Source organism: Pongo pygmaeus, chromosome 5 (genome assembly GCF_028885625.2).
Source record: "Pongo pygmaeus isolate AG05252 chromosome 5, NHGRI_mPonPyg2-v2.0_pri, whole genome shotgun sequence".
NCBI lineage: Eukaryota > Metazoa > Chordata > Mammalia > Primates > Hominidae > Pongo > Pongo pygmaeus.
Window position 1 is genome coordinate 79173846 of NC_072378.2, and position 24590 is coordinate 79198435.

Here is a 24590-nt window from a genome sequence, read left to right on the forward strand (position 1 = left end):
AGCCCAAGGCTACTACTGATCTGCTTTCTGTCTACAGGGTCACCTATTCAAGACATCTGATACAAATGGAATCATATGATATGTGATCCTATAAGACTGACTTCTTTCTCTTAGCATGATCTCAAAGTTCATCCATGTTGTACATGTATCAGTACTTCATTTTTATGACTGGATAATATTCCATTGTTTAAAGATACGAAATGCAGATTCTTGAGCCCCATTCCAGTCTTCCTGAATCTGAAACTCTGGGTGCTATTCACCCTTCCATAATCTGTGCTTTAACAAGCCCTCCAGGTGACCCAGATTCACCCAAGGGTAGAGAGCCACCTGCAGAGGGAGTGGGAGGGGGCAGGGAGTTGGAGAGTTGGGCACTTCTTATCACTGCCTGGGCCCGGGTATGGACTTTTTTCTTCATCTTAAGGATAATGAGAAGTTACTGAAAGGTTTTTAAAGCAGAGGTGTGAAACCATCTAATTTATGTTTTTTAAAGAAATTCATTTTAGCTTTTCTGTGTAAAGTGGTTTAGAGGAAATCTAGCTAGAAGAAAATGTAGGAAGCTCTAGAGGAGACATGAGGGTTTGGCATGGGCCAGTGGCAGTGAAAATGGAGAAATGTGGATGGGTTCAAAAAAAATTTGAAAGCACAGAGGTCATGACTTGGTGGTTAATTGCATCATCAAGGTGAGTCAATGATGATGTCCAGGTTTCTAGATTAAGCTGGTGAATGGGTGGTGGTGCCATCGCTAAGATCTTCTGAATTTTCTCGTTTTCTGATATGTGAGTAAATCTTAGTCACCCATTCTTCCTTCTAGAATCCACTCTTCCAGGCAATTCCTAGAGGAAACATTGGATAACATTTGAGTATATACCATGTGGAAAATACTCCTGGGAAGACGTATCACAATACATCAAGGACCATAAGTACAGTTGGCCCTTCCGTATTTGCAGGTTCCACATCCTTGGATTCAACCATCCGTGGATGAAAAATATTCAGAAAAAAAGAACAGTTCAGCAATAAAGAAATAAAAATTTAAAAAACAATACAGGGCAACCACTATTTACATAGCATTTACATTGTATAAGGTATTATAAATAACCTACAGGTGATTTAGAGTATAAGGGAGGATGTGTGTAGGCTATATGCAAATACTACACCATTATCAAGGACTTGAGGATCCTTGGATTTTGGTATGGGGGTTGGGGGGAGCTCCTGAAACTAATTCCCTTCAGATACTGAGGGACAACTGTAACATAAATATGAATGTGTGTGCACACACACTGAACCTGCAGTAACTGTATATTAAAATAAAGAACATACATGAGAAAGTGGGAAATAAAGGTGTCACCAAATTGTTTAGACTTAGGGGTGTGTGTACAAGTCTTTTGAAGCCTGATGAATTTGCATAATTTAGAGAAAAGAGATGGAGCGAGAGGTTTGAGGTTGCAGTCAATTCTGAAAGGAATGCGCAGCAAGATTAGATTCCAGGGTTCTGAAGATGAGATAAACATGGGAATGGCTGACGAGAGTAGGACCAGGAGACTATGGAACTTTATTTTTTTTAAATCAAGAGCCAATGAGGAGTATAAAATTCTGAAAAGGCAGTGATATGCGCTTGAGAAGAACACTCTTGTCTGCTTTTAGATGGGAGAGAGTAGGACAGTAAAGAAATTCTTGGAGGTATCAGCATCAGTGGGATAGGAAAGGGACTATAGCAATGGGGGAAATAGGCAAGATGTAAGGAATAGTAGAATTTCCAGTATTTGGTAGCTGAAGGAGACAGTGAAGAAGAAAGAAAAGGAGATGACTTTGTGGTTACTAGGAAACCAGAAGAGGACGTGGCTCTTGTAGCTGTTGGTGGAGGAGTTGTAGGGAGAAAGGGCTGTGGAAGACACTGATTTTAGTCTTTTAACATGAACAGGTAATTATGGAATTAAAACTTAAACATAGTTTTGAGAAGTAAAGTTATTAAATTTGAGGTAGCAGGTTTTATAGACTTGTTAATTTTTTTTAATTTTTTTTTTTTTGAGGCAGAGTTTCACTCTTGTTGCCCAGGCTGGAGTGCAATGGCGCGATCTCGGCACACTGCAACCTCCACCTCCCAGGTTCAAGCGATTCTCCTGCCTCAGCCTCCTGAGTAGCTGGGATTACAGGCACCCACTAACATGCCTGGCTAATTAATTTTTTTAAATTTTAATTCACTTCTAGTATTATCCTACTTAGCCATTTTTAAATTATACAAATAATTAAAAGCAAATATTGTTTCATTAATGTATGATCTGGAATGTGAAGGGAATTGACTAACCTATTCTGAAAATACAGTTCCTAGTTGGAAATTATGTACAGATAATAATTTGTTAGTAGTGGATTAGACTTAATTCAAGTTAATAGGAAGAAGCATCCAGCCACAGGCAAAGCAGTAGTAACCTCTTTTTGATCGGTTCTAAAATATTCCTTTAAACTCAAGAACAGTAGACTGTAAATTCTGACACCTGCCCAAGTTTCAGTTAAGGAACTAAATGAAGTGATTGGATTTATTTTATTTATTTTTTATTATACTTTTAAGTTCTAGGGTACATGTACACAGTGTGCAGGTTTGTTACATAGGTATACATGTGCCATGGTGGTTTGCTGCACCCATCAACTCATCATTTACATTAGATATTTCTCCTAATGCTATCCCTCACCCAGGCCCCCATCACCCGACAGGCCCCAGTGTGTAATGTTCCCTGCCCTTTGTCCAAGTGTTCTCGTTGTTCAGTTCCCACCTATGAGTGAGAACATGCGGTGTTTGGTTTTCTGTCCTTGTGATAGTTTGCTGATAATGATGGTTTCCAGCTTCATCCATGTCCCTGCAAAGGATGAACTCATCCTTTTTTATGGCTGCATAGTATTCCATGGTGTATATGTGCCACATTTTCTTAATCCAGTGTATCATTGATGGACATTTGGGTTGGTTCCAAGTCTTTCCTATTGTGACTAGTGCTGCAATAAACATATGTGTGCATGTGTCTTTATAGTAGCATGATTTATAATCCTTTGGGTATATACCCAGTAATGGAATTGCTAGGTCAAATGGTATTTCTAGTTCTAGATCCTTGAGGAATCGCCACACTGTCTTCTACAATAGTTGAAATAATTTGCACTCCCACCAACAGTGTAAAAGCGTTCCTATTTCTCCATATCCTCTCCAGCATCAGCTGCTTCCTGACTTTTAATGATTGCCATTCTAACTGGCGTGAGATGGTATCTCATTGTGGTTTTGATTTGCATTTCACTGATGACCAGTGATGAGGAGCATTTTTTCATGTGTCCGTTGGCTGCATAAATGTCTTCTTTTGAGAAGTGTCTGTTAATATCCTTTGCCCACTTTTTGATAGGGTTGTTTTTTTCTTGTAAATTTAAGTTCTTTGTAGATTCTGGATATTAGCACTTTGTCAGATGGGTAGATTGCAAACATTTTCTCCCATTCTGTAAGTTTCCTGTTCACTCTGCTGGTAGTTTCTTTTGCCGTGCAGAAGCTCTTTAGTTTAATTAGATCCCATTTGTCAATTTTGGATTTTGTTGCCATTGCTTTTGGTGTTTTAGTCCTGAAGTCCTTGCCCATACCTATGTCCTGAATGGTATTGCCTAGGTTTTCTTTTGGGTTTTTATGGTTTTAGGTCTAACATTTAAATCTTTATCCATCTTGAATTAATTTTTGTATAAGTTGTAAGGAAGGGATCCAGTTTCAGCTTTCTACATATGGCTAGCCAGTTTTCCCAGCATCATTTATTAAATAGGGAATCATTTCCCCATTTCTTGTTTTTGTCAGGTTTGTCAAAGATCGGATGGTTGTAGATGTGTGGTGTTATTTCTGAGGGCTCTGTTCTGTTCCATTGGTCTATATCTCTGTTTTGGTACCAGTACCATGCTGTTTTGGTTACTGTGGCCTTGTAGTATAATTTGAAGTCAGGTAGCATGATGCCTCCAGTTTTGTTCTTTTTGCTTAGGATTGTCTTGGCTATGCAGGTTCTTTTTTGGTTCCATATGAACTTTAAAGTGGTTTTTTCCAATTCTGTGAAGAAAGTCATTGGTAGCTTGATGGGGATGGCTTTGAATCCATAAATTACCTTGGGCAGTATGGCCATTTTCACAATATTGATTCTTCCTATCCATGAGCATGGAATGTTTTTTCATTTGTTTCTGTCCTCTCTTATTTCCTTAAGGAGTGGTTTGTAGTTCTCCTTGAAGAGGTCCTTCACATCCCTTGTAAGTTGGATTCCTAGGTATTTTATTCTCTTAGTGGCAATTGTGAATGGGAGTTCACCTATGATTTGGCTCTCTGTTTGTCTGTTAATGGTGTATAGGATTGCTTGTGATTTTTGCACGTTGATTTTGTATCCTGAGACTTGGCTGAAGTTGCTTATCAGCTTAAGGGTATTTTGGGCTGAGATGATGGGGTTTTCTAAATATACAATCATGTCATCTGCAAACAGGGACAATTTGACTTCCTCTTTTCCTAATTGAATACCCTTTATTTCTTTCTCTTGCCTGATTTCCCTGGCCAGAACTTCCAACACTATGTTGAATAGGAGTGGTGAAAGAGAGCATCCTTCTTTTGTGCCAGTTTTCAAAGGGAATGCTTCTAGTTTTTGCCCATTCAGTATGATATTGGCTATGGGTTTGTCATAAATAGCTCTTATTACTTTGAGATACATTCCATCAATACCTAGTTTGTTGAGAGTTTTAAGCATGAAGGGTTGTTGAATTTTGTCAAAGGCCTTTTCTGCATCTATTGAGATAATCATGTGGTTTTTGTTGTTGGTTCTGTTCATGTGATGGATTACGTTTTTTGATTTGCATATGTTGAACCAGCCTTGCATCCCAGGGATGAAGGTGACCTGATCGTGGTGGATAAGCTTTTTGATGTGCTGCTGGATTCAGTTTGCCAGTATTTTATTGAGGATTTTTGCATTGATCTTCATCAGGGATATTGGTCTAAAATTTTCTTTTTTGGTTGTGTCTCTGCCAGGCTTTGGTAACTGGATGATGCTGGCATCATAAAATGAGTTAGGAAGTATTCCGTCTTTTTCTATTGATTGGAATAGTTTCAGAAGGAATGGTACCAGCTCCTCTTTGTACCTCTGGTAGAATTCAGCTGTGAATCCGTCTGGTCCTGGACTTTTTTTGGTTGATAGGCTATTCATTATTGCCTCAATTTCAGAACTTGTTATTGGTCTATTCAGAGATTCAACTTCTTCCTGGTTTAGTCTTGGGAGGGTGTATGTGTCCAGGAATTTATCCATCTTTTCTAAATTTTCTAGTTTATTTGTGTAGAGGTATTTATAGTATTCTCTGATGGTAGTTTGTATTTCTGTGGGATCAGTGGTAATATCCCCTTTATCATTTTTTATTGCATCTATTTGATTCTTCTCTCTTTTCTTGTTTATTGCTAGCAGTCTATCAATTTTGTTGATCATTTCAAAAAACCAGCTCCTGGATTCATTGATTTTTTGAAGGGTTTTTTGTGTCTCTATCTCCTTCAGTTCTTCTCTAATCTTAGTTATTTCTTGCCTTCTGCTAGCTTTTGAATTTGTTTCTTGTTGCTTCTCTAGTTACTTTAACTGTGATGTTAGGGTGTTGATTTTAGATCTTTCCTGCTTTCTCCTGTGGGCATTTAGTACTATAAATTTCCCTCTAGACACTGCTTTAAATGTGTCCCATAGATTCTGGTATGTTGTGTCTTTGTTCTCATTGGTTTCAAAGAACATCTTTATTTCGGCCTTCATTTCGTTATTTACCCAGTAGTCATTCAGTAGCAGGTTGTTCAGTTTCCATGTAGTTGTGCAGTTTTGAATGAGTTTCTTAATCCTGAGTTCTAATTTTATTGCACTGTGGTCTGAGAGACCGTTTGTTGTGATTTCTGTTCTTTTATATTGGCTGAGGAGTGCTTTACTTCTAATTATGTGGTCAGTTTTAGAATAAGTGCGATGTGGTGCTGAGAAGAATGTATATTCTGTTGATTTGGGGTGGAGAGTTCTGTAGATGTCTATTAGGTCCGCTTGGTGCAGAGCTGAGTTCAAGTCCTGGATATCCTTGTTAACCTTCTGTCTCATTGATCTGTCTAATACTGACAGTGGAGTGTTAAAGTCTCCCATTATTATTGTGTGGGAATCTAAGTCTCTTTGTAGGTCTCTAAAGACTTGCTTTATGAATCTGGGTGCTCCTGTATTGGGTGCATATATATTTAGGATAGTTAGCTCTTCTTGTTGAATTGATCCCTTTACCATTATGTAATGACCTTCTTTGTCTCTTTTGATCTTTGTTGGTTTAAAGTCTGTTTTATCAGAGACTAGGATTGCAGCCCCCGCTTTTTTTTTTTTTTTTTTGGCTTTCCATTTGCTTGGTAGATCTTCCTCCATCCCTTTATTTTGAGCCTATATGTGTCTCTGCACATGAGATGGGTCTCCTGAATACAGTACACTGATGGATCTTGACTCTTTATCAAGTTTGCCCATCTGTGTCTTTTAATTGGTGCATTTAGCCCATTTACATTTAAGGTTAATATTGTTTTGTGTGAATTTGATCCTGTCATTGTGATGTTAGCTGGTTATTTTGCCCATTAATTGTTGCAGTTTCTTCATAGCATCGATGGTCTTTACAATTTGGCATGTTTTTATAGTGGCTGGTACCAGTTGTTCCTTTCCATGTTTAGTGCTTCCTTCAGGAGCTCTTGTAAGGCGGACCTGGTGGTGACAAAATCTCTCAGCATTTGCTTGTCTGTAAAGGATTTTATTTCTCCTTCACTTATGAAGCTTAGTTTGGCTGGATATGAAATTCTGGGTTGAAAATTCTTTTCTTTAAGAATGTTGAACATTGGCCCCCACCCTCATCCGACTTGTAAGGTTTCTGCCGAGAGATCCACTGCTAGTCTGATGGGTTTCCCTTTGTGGGTAACCCGACCTTTCTCTCTGGGTGCCCTTAACATTTTTTTCCTTCATTTCAACCTTGGTGAATCTGACAATTATGTGTCTTGGAGTTGCTCTTCTCGGGGAGTATGTTTGTGGTGTTCTCTGTATTTCCTGAATTTGAATGTTGGCTTGCCTTGCTAGGTTGGGGAAGTTCTCCTGGATAATATCCTGCAGAGTGTTTTCCAACTTGGTTCCATTCTCCCCATCACTTTCAGGTACACCAATCAAATGTAGATTTGGTCTTTTCACATAGTCCCATATTTCTTGGAGGCTTTGTTCATTTCTTTCTACTCTTTTTTCTCTAAACTTGTCTTCTTACTTTATTTCATTAATTTTATCTTCAATCACTGATATCCTTTCTTCCACTTGATCGAATCGGCCATTGAAGCTTGTGCATGTGTTACGAAGTTCTCATGCCATGGTTTTCAGCTCTAGCAGGTCATTTAAGGTCTTCTCTACACTGTTTATTCTAGTTAGCCATTTGTCTAACCTTTTTTCAAGGTTTTTAGCTTCCTTGCAAAGGGTTAGAACATGCTCCTTCAGCTCAGAGAAGTTTGTTATTACCGAGATTCTGAAGCCTACTTCTGTCTACTCATCAAAGTCATTCTTTGCCCAGCTTTGTTCCGTTGCTGGCGAGGGACTGCCATCCTTTGGAGAAGAGGTGCTCTGGTTTTTAGAATTTTCAGCTTTTCTGCTCTGGTTTCTCCCCATCTTTGTGGTTTTATCTACCTTTGGTCTTTGATGTTGGTGACCTACAAATGGTGTTTTTGTGTAGACATCGTTTTTGTTGATTTTGATGTTACTCCTTTCTGTTTGTTGGTTTTCCTTCTGACAGTCAGTTTCCTCAGCTGCAGGTCTGTTGGAGTTTGCTGGAGGTCCACTCCAGACCTATTTGCCTGGGTATCACCAGCGGAGGCTGCAGAACAGCAAATATTGCAGAACAGCAAATATTACTCCCTGATCCTTCCTCTGGAAGCTTCGTCCCAGAGGGGCACCCACCTGTATGTGGTGTCAGTCGGCCCCTACTGGGAGGTGTCTCCCAGTTAGGCTACACAGGGATCAGGGACCCACTTGAGGAGGCAGTCTGTCCGTTCTCAGAGCTCAAACATCGTGCTTGGAGAACCACTGCTCTCTTCATAGCTGTCAGACAGGGACGTTTAAGTCTGCAGAAGTTTCTGCTGCCTTTTGTTCAGCTATGCCCTGCCCACAGAGGTGGAGTCTATAGAGGCTGTAGGTCCTGCTGAGCTGTGGTGGGCTCCGCCCAGTTTGAGCTTCCTGGTCGCTTTGTTTACCTACTCAAGCCTCCGCAATGGTGGCCGCCCCTCCCTCTGCCAGGCTGCTGCCTCGCAGGTTGATGTCAGACTGCTGTGCTAGCAGTGAGCAAGACTACCTGGGCGTGGGGCCCGTCAAGCCAGGCATGGGAGAGAATCTCCTAGTCTGTCAGTTGCTAAGACCATAGGAAGAGCACAGTATTTGGGTGGGAGTGTCCCGTTTTTCCAGGTACAGTCTGTCATGGCTTCCCTTGGATAGGAAAGGGAAATCCCCCAACCTCTGTCCTTCCCAGGTGAGGCAACGCCCCACCCTGCTTCAGCTCGCCCTCCGTGGGCTGCACCCACTGTCCAACCAGTCCGAATGAGATGAACCAGGTACCTCAGTTGGAAATGCGGAAATCACCCGTCTTCTGCATCGATCACGCTGGGAACTGCAGACTGGAGTTGTTCCTATTGACCCATCTTGGAATGGACTTGTGATTGGATTTAATGTTTACCTCTTTTTGCATGCCAGGCACTGCACTAAGAACTTTATGAACATTATGACATTTAAATTTCACTGCAGTTCTCTATGCTGAATTATTATCTGTGTTTTACAGATGAGGAAACCAAGGCTTTGGTAGAATAAGTAACTTGGCCAAGGTGACACAGACCCAACTCTTTTTGACTGTTCAGGACTAGAACATTAATAAAGCCAACTGGCCCAATTGAGGTTCAGGCTGCTGCCTTTGGTGTCACTGTTACCATGTTCAGTCCAGCAAAGCCACATGTTCACAGACCAACCAGCGTCCCACACAGACCTCAGTGTCCTGCTTGCAGCAGCCAGAACTACTTCCCATTCATCAGTCATATAAAGGTTTTTGTTAACAGTTTGATAGTTGAAATCATGTTATGTTCCATGATGTCAATTAGCTATTCCAGGAAACCAAGGGAAAGACGGAAAGATGTTACATTAAAACAACTCACTGAAATATTTCATTTGAAAGACTTTAGGAGACAAGATTTAGAAAAATCTGTGTAAAGTCCCTGTGTTTTAGTACTGCTAGGTAGCCTACTGCTAATAACCATTTGTTTTCATTGAAAAAGTTGCCCAGGCGTGGTGGCTCACGTCTATAATCCCAGCACTTCAGGAGGCTGAGGAGGGCGGATCATGAGGTCATGAGTTTGAGACCAGCCTGACCAACATGGCGAAACCTCGTCTCTACTAAAAATACGAAAATTAGCAAGGCGTGGTGGCGGTCACCTGTAGTTCCAGCTACTCAGGAGGTTGAGATGGGAAAATCGCTTGAACCCAGGAGGAGGAGTTTGCAGTGAGCTGAGATCGAGCCACTGCACTCCAGCCTGGGCAACAGAGCGAGAGTCCGTCTCTAAATAAGTAAAAAAATAAAAATTCAGCAAATTTGAAACACTTACATTTTCTATAAAACATCTTTAGAACACACCTAAATCTCCAAAGTTGGAATAATGTTTAAATACATTAGCATAAGTACTCAATATAATTCATACATGCAATAAGATAACTATGGAGATTTTAGAAACAAAAAATATTCGTAATACAACAGAAACATCCTTCCCCAAAACATTTGTTATTATGGCAACTATATAGAGTCTACTTCTAAATGTGGGCTCCCTGAAAGGTTCTATGAAAATAAAAGCCTCAGCATGATGAGATTATGGGTTTTCTAAAATTAAAAAATTTCAAATGGGAAAGACGATTTACCATATTATAAACATGTAAAAAAGAAACCAATGCAAATTGATCAAGAAAACAGGACCAAAAATATTGACTGGTTAAAAAGAAAACCAAAGTTAAAAGTATGAATTCAAGCTTAATAATATTTATTTGTTTAATACAAATATATACCTATGTAGTAAGTGCCAGGGACTGTGCTAGTGATACATAGATGGAAAACCACAGCATTTTCTATCATTAAAATTATATTGTTTCAATTTATAACATGTACTAACAGTTTTTCAAAAATTGACCTTTATTTTATAATCTGTCTTTCTGACAGTGATTCTATAAAACTCAAGCTTCAGTCTTTTGTAAGTCATCCTCTTTATCCTTGGCTTGGTAATCTGGTATTTGCTTTCTAGTAAGATAAACTGAAATAGAAACTGGAGACACTGTACTTTATGTATAATCTCTCATTTAGTTAAGCAGCATTAGAACATTGCCAGTTAGCAAATGGCTTCTTGGGGGTTACTCTACACCCCTGCCCTACTCCCCAACAATGAGGCATACTGCTGAGGGTTTCAGTTAGGAGTGTGTTCATTTGCAAGTAACAGAGAACCTGTCTAACTTGAGCTTAAACAGAGGTGTTTCAGTCTCTCCTGGTAAGTCTGGAGGCTGAACTTGTTGAAGGCCTGCCTTGCTGGGATTCTCTTGGCCTTTTCTGATGCCTGTCACCTCAAGGTGGAAAGGCTGCCCTGCACCACTAGCCCTCACATCTGGATGCCAAGCTGGAAGAATGAGGAAGGGCAGGGACAAGGGGCCTTAGCATTGTAATCTGTGGGCTTCAGCAGGAAAGCCAAGCTCTGTCCAGAAGCTCCACCTAGCACACTTGGGTGCACAGCTCACTGGCAAGATCTGGGTCACGTGGCTGCTTCAGCTGTAAGTGTGGCTGGGAAAACTGGAGCTTTAGTTTTTTAGACTTCACAGGGCAGATCATGAATGGCTTTGGTATAACTAGGCTAATGTCTGCCACAGTACTTTCTGCCATTTGCATCCTTTTTTATGACAGCATAATGCCTAGTAAGGCCAAGGATGGGGTTTTATTTAAAGAATTTGCCATGAAATTAGGTATATTTAAGGTACCCTACTCAATCACTGGAAAGTTCCTGAGGTCTTTGACAAGGGAAAGAGCCTCAGTCCTTTCCTCCATTTTTAGTTGAAAGGAAGAATCTTCTTACGGCCTTCTACCTTCCTTAATCCAGTCCAGGCCCTCCTTTGTAAATTTTGTCAAGCTATTTAAAAAAAACTTTTCCCTTCTATTTTCTCTCACTGTCTTTGACTTTTTTCCGTTTGAGATACATAAGAGGTCCTAATCAGCCTTATGTCTACCCCAAGTCAGAATAAAGAAAGCTGTGTATTTGAAGTGTGAAAGCAGGTGAAATAAAGAACTGTTGTGTGGAATATCTAAAGCCTTTGAAAGCACTCAGAAGTTACTATAGTTTTGACAGAGGCCACATCTAGGGCAAAGATAGAAAAGCTAGTATGTTTGAGTGAATGAAACAATTGAGCAGGTGCCCATTACTGCTTAGACCTTTTCTTATTTAATTTTCCACTGAACCTATGGAAAAAAGATAATTGGGGTCTGTTAAAAGAAAAGCTTTATGGAGATTATATTTAACAGAGTTTTATTGAACCAAGAATATTTTGTGAATTGGGCAGCCCCCTGAACCAGCATAGGTTCAGAAGGACTCTGACACTGCTTCATAGTCACAAAGAATTTATGTACAGAAAAAGGAAGTTAGGTACAAAAACGGGAATAATCTAATGGAAGTTAGATTGGTTACAGCTTGGCGCTTGCCTTGTTTGGACACAGTTCGAATAGTTGGCTGCCTTAATTGGCTGAAATGCTGTGATTGGTCCAAGAGTAGGTTACAATCTGTTTACGTATCTAGTTAGGTTACAGTTCACTATGGGTGGAGAAACCTTTAGGCTGAACTCAAAATATGTAAGGAGGTAGCTTTACGCTAAGTTTTTTTTTTTTTTTTTTTTTTTTTAGTTGAGACAGAGTCTCACTCTGTTGCCCAGGCTGGAGTGCAGTGGTGCGATCTCAGCTCACTGCAACCTCCGCCTCCTGGGTTCAAGGGATTCTCCCACCTCAGCCTCCTGAGTAGCTGAGATTACAGGTACATGCCATGACAGTCAGCTAATTTTTGTATTTTTTAGTAGAGATGAGGTTTCACCATGTTGGCCAGGCTAGTCTCGAACTCCTGACCTCAGATGATCCGTCCACCTCGGCCTCCCAAAGTGCTGGAATTACAGGCGTGAGCCACCACTCCTGGCCTTAGGCTAAACTTAATTTAGCAGTTTATTTCACAGGTTTGGAAATGGAAGCTAAGAGAGAAGCCAAGTAATATCTCCAAGGCTACACATCTGTCAGGGTCAAAATTAAAACCAGGACAATCTGACTCTAAAATATATACTTCCCCCGGCCCCCCTTCCCCCCAGTTTTCCTCATTGTCCTCTGTGGCTCATTTGTCTTCAGTTAAACTTGCTTTCCCATTATTGTTCGTATTCAATCTCAATGTTAAAAAAAAACTCTTATTCAAATTGATTGTGTCTCTTTATTTCCTAGTGAGTCCCAAGGTTCCAGCATCAGCTAGTGAGTCCCATGGTGCAGCATCAACTATGTATACCCTGGAATTCAAACATGACTAGACGTGTCCGGAAGCCTATGGAAGGAATCTGGCAGGGGCTGCTTAATTATATAAGTTAACTGGCATCCTCCCGGGAAAGAAGTAATCCTAAAGAAGAGAGTAGAGGTGTGCAAGTTTACTTAGCAGTCAGTGCCACAGAGTAGGGGGTTAAGGCTGAGTCACATGCAAGGTAATTATTTAGCCTGTCTTCTGATCCAATCCCTAGGGACTCTTGGAGCCAGGAGGTTGCCAGTGAAGGTTCCAAGTGTCTTCACTAAGATTTCCACGGGTCATTGAGTGTTCACATGGAGTCAGGAGACTCCGCAGCTTACTGCCCAGGGCCCTGTGGGGGTGAGTCACCAGGGCTTGGGTGCAGGCATTGGGGTCCTCAGGAGATTCACAGATCTGGAGTCAAAGGGTAAAGGCTTATCCATTCAGTGGCCAAGAAGGCTGCTTCAAAGCACATCTGAGGGAGGAGTTTGCTTCAGAGCTCCTGAAGTTAGTGGGGGGAAGTGGTTGAGGGTAATAGAGTACTAAGGTCGTAATGGGAAGCAGATTCAGGGAAATACCCTGAATCTCAATTGCCATATTTGTAAATGTATCAACAATTTAATAAAACCATTTGAGCAAAACAAAACACTTTTTGTTTTGTTATGCACTTGCAACTATTAAAATAACTGACAATAGAATTTATTTAAACATGCAACCACATACTACTTTCTTTTTCAGTCATTGTCAGAGTTAGAAGCAAAGTCTTTTTTCGCATTAGGGTCTAGAGACTTCTGAATTATTTCGGCTATGTACAGTTAGATGTACCATCCTAAGCACAATGCTTTTCAAAACTGTGCTGCTTTGGGATTGAGAAATACTGTCATTTGATCCACATTCCTGTTGGGCTAAATGTAAGTTACATTTGTTCCTAAATTAAATTACTCACTTAGTTTGAATAGTTTCTCTTGAATATCACCTGGAAATCTTTGATGTTTAGGACTGGAATAATTCTTGAATCATCCATTCAGTTAATATTTATTGAGGGCCTCCTGCACGCTGGTCCTTCTGCTTCCAGAATTGACGTTGCAGAGAGAGAAGTGAGAACAAAAATAAAGAGACATATAAATAAATAAAATTTTAATAAATTTAGGCAATAAAACTCTTTGAAGAGGTGATACTTAAGGTGAGCCCTCAAGGATAAAAGAATCAGCCCTGTTGCTGGTTGGGAGGAAAGTTCCCCATCTCCCAGGCCTTCTACCTGTGAATGTCTTGTCTAGTCATTAACAAATGTTTAATAAAACTGACAAAATCTCCTGGCCTTGGGGAATTTATATTCTTTTTTTTTTTTTTTTTTTTTTGAGACAGAGTTTCGCTCTTGTTGCCTAGGCTGGAGTGCAATGGCATGATCTCTGCTTACTGCAGCCAGGTTCAAGTGATTCTCCTGCCTCAGCCTCCCAAGTAGCTAGGATTGCAGGCATGCACCACCACGCCTGGCTAATTTTTGTATTTTTAGTAGAGATAGGGTTTCACCATGTTGATCAGGCTAATCTTAAACTCCTGACCTCAGGTGATCCCCCCGCCTCAGACTCCCAAAGTGCTGGGATTACAGGAGTGACCCACCACACCCAGCCGGGGGATTTATATTCTAGTGGGGGAGATGGACAAACAAATACGTAATATCTACAGTCCGTCAGATGCGAAGTGCTGTGGTGAAAAATACAGCAGTGGAGGGGAAGTAGAGAGTTCTGGGGTAGCTGGTAAAAGTGTAAAATCAGGTGGTCAAAGGAGGGCTCACTGAGAAAGGGAACTTTGACCCAGAAATGAAGATCTGTGATCTAGCTCAAAGGTTGGCAAGCCTTTTCTATAAAGGGCAGCTAGTCAATATTTTAGGCGTTGGGGGATCACACAGTCTCTGTTGTAACTTCTCAACTCTGCCATTGCAGGGAGAAAGCAGACATAGACAATATGTGAGTGAATGGGTGTTGCTGTGTTCCCATACAGCTTTGTTTATGGACACTGGTGTTTATATTTCATGTAACTTTTACATGTCATGGAATACCATTATTCTTTTGTTTTTTTCCCCCAACGGTTTAAAAATATAAAGACCATTTTTGGCTGCAGGCCATACAAAAATGGTCAGTGGGCTGGATTTGGGCCTTGGGCCACATTTTGCCTACTCCCAATCTAATGCAAGGGATTCTGTGTTCCCTTTAATTGCTTTGTATGATGTGTAGTAGTGTTTGAATGTTAGGGTGAAATGCACTCTTCATCCTTTTAGATAACCTGCCTGTTTTAGTTCCAACATGTTGGTTGTTGCTCTGTGGAGTAGATTAAGAAAATTCCTCTGTTTATCCAGTGACAAATATTCACTCACATATATTAATTTTATGTCTTACAGCTTTTATTGCCAGGCTCTACTGTGCAGTAATAGCTGTTATTTTCAATCCTTCATCATAACACAGTATTTCTGAAGTCATTTTAAACAGCAATTAAGAATTGCATTTGGGTGCAAGCTGTAGAAAACTGGATGAAGAGTGGCTTAACTTATTAAGGGTTTATTTGTCTAATACAGAAAGGTGTAGAATAGGTTGTGCATGAAGAGACTGAGGTGGCAGCTACAAAATGTCATTAAGGACCCAGGCTACTGGCTTTTTGCTTGAGCATATAGTATTTTCACATATTTATGGTGTTTGTTTTCACATTTGTGAAATGATTTCTGCACTTCCAGGCACCATATCTGCATTTCTGCAAGTAAGGAGACTAGAGAAGGGCAAAAGCCTGCTTTGTGTTTTCATTCATTTAAGTGAAGCCTTCCCGAGGACTGTCTGCCTCACATCTCATTGGTCAGAACTGTGTCATGTGATTACCTCTAACAATAGAGGTGTTTGGGTAAACATGATTTTGTAGCTGAGCACATTGCTTTTCTAAGTAAAACCAGCCTTCTGTATTTATAAAGAGAGGGAGATTGGTTACTGGGTATAACTACCATTGTTTTGCTTCCAAGGATGTTTAAGTAAAAAAAAAAACAGGTGAGTCGAAGGTACCTTCCACCCATGGATCAAATGACATAGATGAGGTCAGGCATGGTGGCTCACGCCCATAATCCCAGCACTCTGGGAGGCCGAGGCAGGCAGATCACCTGAGGTCGGGAGTTCAAGCTCAGCCTGACCAACATGGAGAAACCCCATCTCTACTGAAAATACAAAAATTAGCCAGGCGTGATGGCACATACTGGAGGCTGAGGCAGGAGAATCACTTGAACCCGGGAGTCGGAGGTTGCGGTGAGCCAAGATCGCACCTTTGCATTCCAGCCTGTGCAACAAGAGCAAAACTCTGTCTCAAAACAAAACAAAACAAAAAAATGACATAGATGAAAGCAGTGACTGTTGGCCCACAATTTACTTCTCTTCCATTTGCTTAGGAAATTCCTTTTGATATTGATTGTAAGATTCATTTCATTTCAGAAGAGTTGAAACGTGGGGAGAATAAAAAATTCATTGTGTGAAGGAAATGATTGTGTATATTATGGCTATTTGGACTCTGGAATTAAGCCCAGCACATGAAGTGCCCTTGATGGCTTCCTGTTGCCGCATGGGAAGCCTCTCTGTTACCTGGGCCCCGCCCAGTAGGCTGATGTGTTCCTCTAAGTTCCTGCTTCCTGAACTGCCCGCCCCCGCCACCCTAGGGTGGGTGCTGTCAGTTCCAGGCCATGTTCACCTCTGCAGACCTTACAAACAGGCTGTGGTAGTGTGACACATCTTCCTTCCTGATGCTAGTATCACAAACATCCACTTGAAAACTTCCTTCTACGGATTAAGTTTCTCCTACCTTGTTATTTGAGTGATTTGCTATAGTACTAGCTAATTTTCTAAGGTTTTACCTGTTTTGTTTTTTCATGTCTTCTTTTTAATCATCTGCCCTTTCTTATAAGTGAATCATGGGGGCCAGTGACTCAACAAAATGCTTTGAGTTCTGCTTCATGTCACATTGGGAAAACGTGGTTTGTATAAAACAGGGCATCTCTGTGGTGTGTACTGCCATCCTCCAAGCTGTTCTGTGGAAGCTAGGGTGCCACCTCTCTCTCGTTAAAATACATTTCTTCTTTTTACTCTTTTGAATATTAACACATTTATTATAATGTTCAAAACATTTTAAAGTGAAACTCTTGCTCCCACTTTGTTTCCTTACCCAATTCGTGCTCCCCTAGCCCTTGGATAACCGCTTCTGTTAGTTTCTTACATGATCTTCCAGAATCTTTTAAAACAATATACATACAAGCAAATATAAATGCGATCTTATTTTTCTCCATTTTTTAAAAAGTGAGCTTAGTCTACATATAGTTCTGCTGCTTGTTTTTCTTTTTAACCTACTAATATGTCTTGGAGAGCTTTTCATAACAGTGTTAACAGTACATACAGAGCTTCTCTTTTTTTCTTTTTAAGCTGCATAGTGTTAAAGTGATCTCTTTAAAACACAAACCTGGACATGCCTCCTGGTCATCAGATTGAAAAAATATAGTATACATAGGGGTTTGGCACTATCTGTCATTTCAGGTGTCTTCTGGGGGTCTTGGAATGTATCCCCTATGGATAAGGAGAGACTACTGTGTTTTCATTCCATCTCAATTAGTTAGTATGTACTCTTAAATTAAGAAGGTAGGCAACATTTTGAAAACTTTGCAGAGATGGATTTGCAGCTCCTCAAGAGCACATCTGACCCCTAGTGACTGAAGAAGGAAAAGTGAAAGATCAGAGGAATGAAAAGGGTTAAGAAACAAGAGTTCAAAGTAAGATGATATTCTTTGTTTACTCTCACCTTAGAAGTGGAGAACATTTTTCTCCTGTGAATTGATGAAAGGATGCTTTCATGGTAGTGGCTACAGCTGTGGAATTTCTGAAGAAGGCTGCTGAGGGGAATAAAAATGTTGCTGCTGTCGTGAATCAATGAAATGTCGACATCTCAGATAGTCTATACGTGGTTTTCAGATGGTTTTGGGCAAAGGGAGCTTTTATGACTATAAATGTCAACTTCTTGCAAGGGTGAGGGTGGGGTTGGGGTGGGATGGGGAGTGGTTATGGCCCACTGAGAACTAAGTCACTCTGTTATCTCATAGTCCATTCTTTCCAAGCCACCTGAATTGTGCTTCAGAGTTCTGGGGAATCTAGGCTGAAGAAACGACCGTGTTAGTGGCCGGGTGCAGTGGCTCATACCTGTAATCCCAGCACTTTGGGAGGCCGAGGTGGGTAGATCACTTGAGCCCAGGAATTTGAGACCAGCCTGGGCAACATAGAGAGACCCCATCTCAAAACAGCAACAACAACATCAAAGAAACAACTGTGTTGGGACTGGCTTAGTCTTCCACTAGATATCTAGTGAGTGGGCAGTGCATGACACCTACATAAATCACCTCTTTTTTTGTATCAGTGACGTAAATCTAATTCAGTTTGGAAGTATATACATACTGTTTCAGATAAGCATATCTACTTATTTGTTTGTCTTCTCTCTTTAGATAAAGAAGAAGCAGCAAGATGTGGTTAGATTTCTGGAAGCCAACAAGATAGAGTTTGAGGAGGTGGATATCACAATGTCAGAAGAACAGAGGCAATGGATGTACAAAAACGTCCCCCTGGAAAAGAAACCCACTCAGGGCAACCCCCTGCCGCCTCAGATATTTAATGGCGACCGATACTGTGGAGTAAGTGGCTAGACTGTTATCATGCTGTTTCTTTTTATTGTTCAGAACACATGTCATCTAGAGTGCAGGTGGGTTTTTCCAGTGAAGACTGTGACTTCTTCACCCAATGCCCATTCAGATCCGCATGTCTAACAGAGGGTGAAGTTGACAAGGGATGTGAGTCCCAAGGTCATGGACTGTGTGTGTATGTGTGAGGGTAGTGTGGTATGTGAATGTAAGTGCACGTGTGTCTGTCAATCTGAGCTCTGTCTTTGCTTTGGAAACAGAAGTAGGAAGGGAAGCTCTGTGTGTGTGTGTGTGTGTATGTAAGTACGTATGTATGTATGTATTATGTTCTAAATTTTGGAGCATTAAAAATAATCATTTTAATTATTAAATTATTAATCAAATTATTTTTTGATTAATACATTTTAGGGGGCAGAGTAGTAGAGGGGGATAATTATCTTTGAATATCCCTTTATGGTATAAATAACTGCTAATAGCTGATTGTAAACCAGAGTTCCATTTCTTATGATAATGAGCCAGAGGGATCATTAAGAATATCAGTGCACCTCATATATGAACATATATCAGGTGCTTTCCTGCTGCATGTAGCGTACGAGAAGATGAAGAAGTCACTTTCATCTATTTACCCACTTTCTTACTCCTTAGGTTAAGAAAAATAATTGAGAAACTTCTTTCTAATGAGTAAGTTAGGATTTACCTTTTGCCATATCTCTAAGTATCTAAGTCAGTGTTTATTTTTGGACCTGTACTATAGTTATTTAAGGACGGTCTAAAGAAGAAGGAGCTACAGAGCTGAGGTGCTTGAGATTAAATAAATAGCTAGGCTGTAATTAGCATGGAGGAAAGGAATAACAGCCTTTGGTGGCTTCAAAGAAAACAATCCTTTCCCAGACGTGCGTAATGGAGAATGAGAAGTTGCAATATAAAGCCATGTGTAGATTATACAGAGAATTCTTACCTGTAGCATCCTGAGGAGAATCCTGAACATGGCATTAGACATAAGTTTGAGTACTAGTACTGCCTTATGTCGGCTGGGACACCTTTGGAAAGTTACTTATCTTTTTAAGCCCCAGTTTTCTTATCTTTAAGCAAGGGGTAATGTCTGGCTTACTTTTTGATCATTTCAAAAGCATTTCTTAAGCATATTATTATATAAAAATGAAAATTGTTATTTTATGGAGTTTTTAATATCATTATTTTATATTTTATTGAGAGAAGTGTGTGGTAACCAAGGGTGTATTTTATTCATGATTACCAAGGATATAAAATGTACTCTTGTGCCTGCAGACTTAAATGAAGTAATAGCTGAAAATATTTGCAAAGTATATAGTTCAAAATAAAATAAAGCTATAAGTCAAATAGTGCTAGAAGGCTTAAAACAAAAATCTAGCAGTTTTCTGTCCCTCGGACTTCGAGGCTTTGAAAATGCTTTTATTCTAGTCTCATGGTTTAGTGGTAGTTTCTGGGTACAGAATTCTAGGTTGGAAAGGATTTTGATGATATTGATTCAGTGTCCTCTGGTTTTCACTGCTACAATTGAGATATCTAATGCCATTTTCCTTGATTGTTTATGTTTTTGTCAGTTTTTTCTATGAAAAATTTTAATCTCTTATTCATATCTATATTCACCACATCTTTTGGTAAATTACTATGGAATGAGCTATTTTTCATTCATTGTGCTGAGTGCTCAGTATGCCTTTTAAGAAATTCTGTGGTTGCTGATTACATGTGTTCTTATATTATTTTTCCTGAAAATTTTCTCCCTACTTTTTTCCTTGTTCCCTTTCTCTTGAGTGCCTATTAATTTGGATATTGGATTTCTTACATTGATTTTCTAATACTTTAATCTTTTTTTCTAATGTCCACCTGTTTGATTTTTGTTCTTTCTGAGACAGAACAAAATCCTTTCATTGAATTTTTGTTCTTTTCTCCCCATTTCTTACTCTGTGATTCTTTTAAATAATGTTGTATTTCTACTAAATGAATACAAGATCTTAACTAAAGATATTAAATATGATTTATTCGAAGTTTTCTTCTGTTACTTGTGTTGTTCCTGTTTTCACTGATTTTTTTTTTCACTTTGTTTTGGTTATTTTTCTCAGGTAGGGTGGGCTTTCCTTATATGTATGTTGATCCTCATCTTTTGTTCATGTAAGAGGTGAGACTAGGAAGTTCACTAGAAGCTGCGTGTGTGTCTTATATGAATGCAGGCTTGTTTCCCTGTGGGATGACTCAGTAGCCTGTTAGCATTCTCATTGCCGATATTGATAGTGGTATCTGTAGGTCTTTTCTCAGATGGTGGTTTAATTTTTCCAGAGAATGGCCTTTCAGTCTCCTGCTTTGGGAATCTCTGCCTGGCTATTGGAGTTCTGGACATGTAGGGTGAGGGAAATGGAAGGTCTTACTCTCTAGCATGCAGATTTTTACTTCTATGCCTATTTTCAGTCTCTCTTCAGTGCCCATATGTATATGTTTTTTTGCTTCCCTGAAGCCATGTTTATTAATAATGTATTAATATCTTCTAGCTCCTTCGAGGAGAGTGAGGCACCCTGGGATCTAACTGCTGCTTATACAGACTTTCAAACAATTTTTCTGTTTTCTGCTTTTGCTCACTCACCGTACCTTCACAATAGATGATGCCTCCAGTTCCTGACCTTTGATGGAGCCCTACACCTTGCTTCTTGCTGTTAGTGCTCCTGTAGACATTGAGTTTTGGCCATTCTCTTTTTTCTAAGATCTTTCACCATTTCTCTTCCCACTTACTGCTTATATTGTGGTTTAGGCCTTTAGATTAAATCTCCTAGCTTTATGTCTTTATGTATATAAATGTATATGTATATATATAAAATATATTTTGAAAATCTTTGTTGTTTTGTTGACTTATTGAGAGAAAGGAGGTAGAGACATCTTTGTTCTGTCATGATAAAAGCAGAAGTGTTCAGTGCTGTTTGAGTAGAAGAATATATTGAATGAATAGAAGAATATAATGTAAAATATAGTTAACTTTACTCCTTATTTTTATCTCTTTATGACTTCTAGCTGTCTATGTATCTTTGCCCTTTGAAGTCTGTGGAAATTTTTTCAAGTAGACTATCTGGGAGCTGACTAGAGGTTTATATTACATATTGATTAAACTGTGCCAGGTAAATGGCATCTTCTCTGCTTGAACGGTGTTAGTCCTGTGGTGGTGGTCATGACAGCTATTGGCATATGCACTGTCATCATAGTCTGTTCTGGCAAGAGTTTTGAGACAGTGTCGGCTCTTATCAAGGTTAGGTAAATTTGACTTTGACTTAAGCATTAGAGGGCAACTAACCATAGGCCTTGTTCATCTCACCTGCTTCTGTGCACCTTGCTTTACCTAGTGATAGTTTCTGACTGGTCTCATCTGGTTGGTTAACCTGTAGAAACCTACCACATTGCAAGTGACACGATTCAGAAAGCTTGTACATTTTTATTCTGTTTCCTGGAATTAGAAAATTATTATTTTAACCTGGATGAGCTAGGCATGTGAGGCATAGAGTAAACAGCTGCTAAGCTGCTTGGTAACCAGTGTGGACAATTGCCTTCTCTCTCATTTAGCAGTTGAATATCTTGCCTTTTGGAAGGGGTTCCCCACTGAATGGAATCTCCCTGGCATGACCAATCAGTTTTTTCTACCCCAGAATTTGAACATTGAGGGGATGATGTAGAAATACGGAGTCAGTTGGAGGTTGTTTATGGCAATGAGTGTCCAGGGGTGATGGGGCCAACCATAGCTGTGGCTGGTGTCCTTACGCAGCTGATCTGGGGTGTGACATGAGTGTATTCTTGGCTACCCAGACAGGGAAATTCCTTCTGTTTTCTAAACTGGTCCTCTAGTTTTAATGTGGAGTCTTGCCAACTCCCTATGATACCTCCATAATTCATAATTCCTCTTCCTCAAAGTTGCTAGTATCTTTCTCAGTTGTTTGCATCAAGAACCCAAACTGGCACAACTTGTTCTTATTGATTCCCTGGAGTGGAATCAATCCTTACTGTGAGCAGGATTCTTCCTTCTCTGAAAATGTGGGTGATGAGATTCTAAAGGTAAAGGACCCAACACTTTGGCTTTTATGATGAATTGTAGTGTCTGATTTGGATTTTAGAAAGCTCTGGGCCTCATGTCCAAGGTTTTAACCCTTTGTTCTCTCTCTGTGGAACTGGCATTTGTGCAATGCATCAGAAATGAAAACTCACCCACTTATACTAAAGGAAAATACCTACTACCTTTCATTTCTTTTCTCTCTCTATCTATTCAGCAAACAGATGATTTGGATTTCTTTATATAATTTTTCTTATTTTTATTTTAAATTTTCTTTATTATGATGAAAACGTGTAACACTTACTATCTTAAGCACTTTTAAGTGTACAGTTGTTCAGTAGTATTAAATGTATTTACATTGTTGTGAAACAGATCCCTAGAACTTTTTCATCTTGCAGATCTGAAACTATCTCCCTTAAACAACTCCCCTTTGCCCCCTTCCTCAGCTCCTGGTAACCACTATTCTACTTTCTCTATATAAAGTATCTACTTTAGATACTTCAACTAAGTGGAATCACACACTACTTGTTTTTTTTGCAACTGGCTTCTTTCACTTAGCATAATATCTTCAAGGTTCATCCATGTTCTAGCATGTGACAAGATTTCCTTCCCTATTAAGACTGCATAATATTCCATTGTATGTATGTGCCACATTTTGTTTATTTATTCATCCATTGATGGACATTTGGATTAAATTCACCTCTTGGCTATTGTGAATAGTGCTGCTATGAACATGGATGTGCAAATATCTCTTTGAAATCCTGTTTTCAGTTCTTTTAATTTTTAGAATTATTTTATATTTCTTTTATTTTAGATACAGGGAGTACATGTGCAGGTGTATTACATGGGTATATTGCACTGGGATAGTGAGCATAGTACCTAATAGGTAGTTTTTTGACACATATCCCCTTCTGTCACCACTCTAGTGGTTCGCAGTGTCAGTTGTTTGCATTTTATGTCTATGGGTCCTCAATGTTCAGCTCCCATTTATATGTGAGAACATGCAGCATTTGGTTTTCTGTTCCTGTGTTAATTTGCTTAGGGTTACGGCCACAAGTTCCATCCATGTTGCTGCAGAAGACATGAGTTTATTCTTTTTTAAGGCGGCATAGTATTCCATGGTGTATATGTATCACATTTTCTTTATCCAGTCCATCATTGATGTGCACCTAGGTTGATTCCATGTCTTTGCTATTGTGCATAGTGCAGTAGTGAACATATGAGAGCATGTATCTCTTTGGTATAATGATCCATTTTCTTTTGGGTATATACACAGTAATGGGATTGCTGGCTTGAAAGATACCTGTTTTAAGTTCTTTGAGAAATCTTCAAACTGCTTTCCACAGTGGCTGAACTAATTTACCAACAGTGTATAAGCCTTTCCTTTTCTCTGTAGCCCTGCCAGCTTCTGTTGTTTTTTGACCTTTTAATAATGGCCGTTCTGACTGATGTGAGATGCATCTCATTGTGGTTTTGATTTGCATCTCTCTGATGATTAGTAATGATGAACATTTTTTTTTCATTTTTTTTTTTGGCTGCTTTTATGTCTTCTTTTGAGAAGTGTCTGTTCATGTCCTTTTAATGGGATTATTTGTTTTTTGCTTGTTGATTTAAGTTCCTTATAAATTCTGGATATTAGACCTTTGTCAGATGCATAGTTTGTGAATATTTTCTCCCATTTGTAGGTTGTCTGTTTACCCTATTGATAGTTTCTTTTAAATATATACCTAGAAGTGAGATTGCTAAATTGTATGGTAGTTCTATTTTTAATTTTGGGGGAACAGCCAAACTATTTTCTATAGCAATTGTACCATTTTGCCTACCAACATTACCTACCAACATCGCAGAGAGGTTCTAACTTCTGCGCATCCTCACCAACTTTTTTTGTTATTTTTTAAATGGTATCTACTCTAATGAGTGTGAGGTGATAACTCATTGTGGTTTTGATTTGTATATCTCTGGTGATTAGTGATGTTGAGCATCTTTTGAATATGTTTGTTAGCCATTTGTATATTATCTTGGAAGAAGTATCTATTCAGGCTCTTTGCCCATTTTAAAATTAGGTTATTTGATTTTTTGTTTTTGAGCTGTAGGTGTTCTTTATATATTTGGGTAGTAATCCCTTATCAGCTATCTGATTGGCAAATATTTTCCTCCACTCCATAGGTTGCCTTTTCACTCTGTTGATTGTGTCCTTTGATGAACAAAAGGTTTTAACCTTAATGTAGTCCCATTTGTCTATTTTT

General features: G+C 39.5%; 1 protein-coding gene across 1 annotated transcript in view; it reads left to right on the forward strand.

The window, feature by feature from the left end:
* Positions 1 to 24590, forward strand: part of SH3BGRL2 (SH3 domain binding glutamate rich protein like 2) — a 69960-nt gene that overhangs the window by 24224 nt on the left and 21146 nt on the right. The window contains exon 2 of the mRNA XM_054492510.2: positions 18090 to 18275. Coding sequence (XP_054348485.2) covers positions 18090 to 18275 — 186 coding nt within the window. The remainder of the gene's footprint in view (positions 1 to 18089; positions 18276 to 24590) is intronic.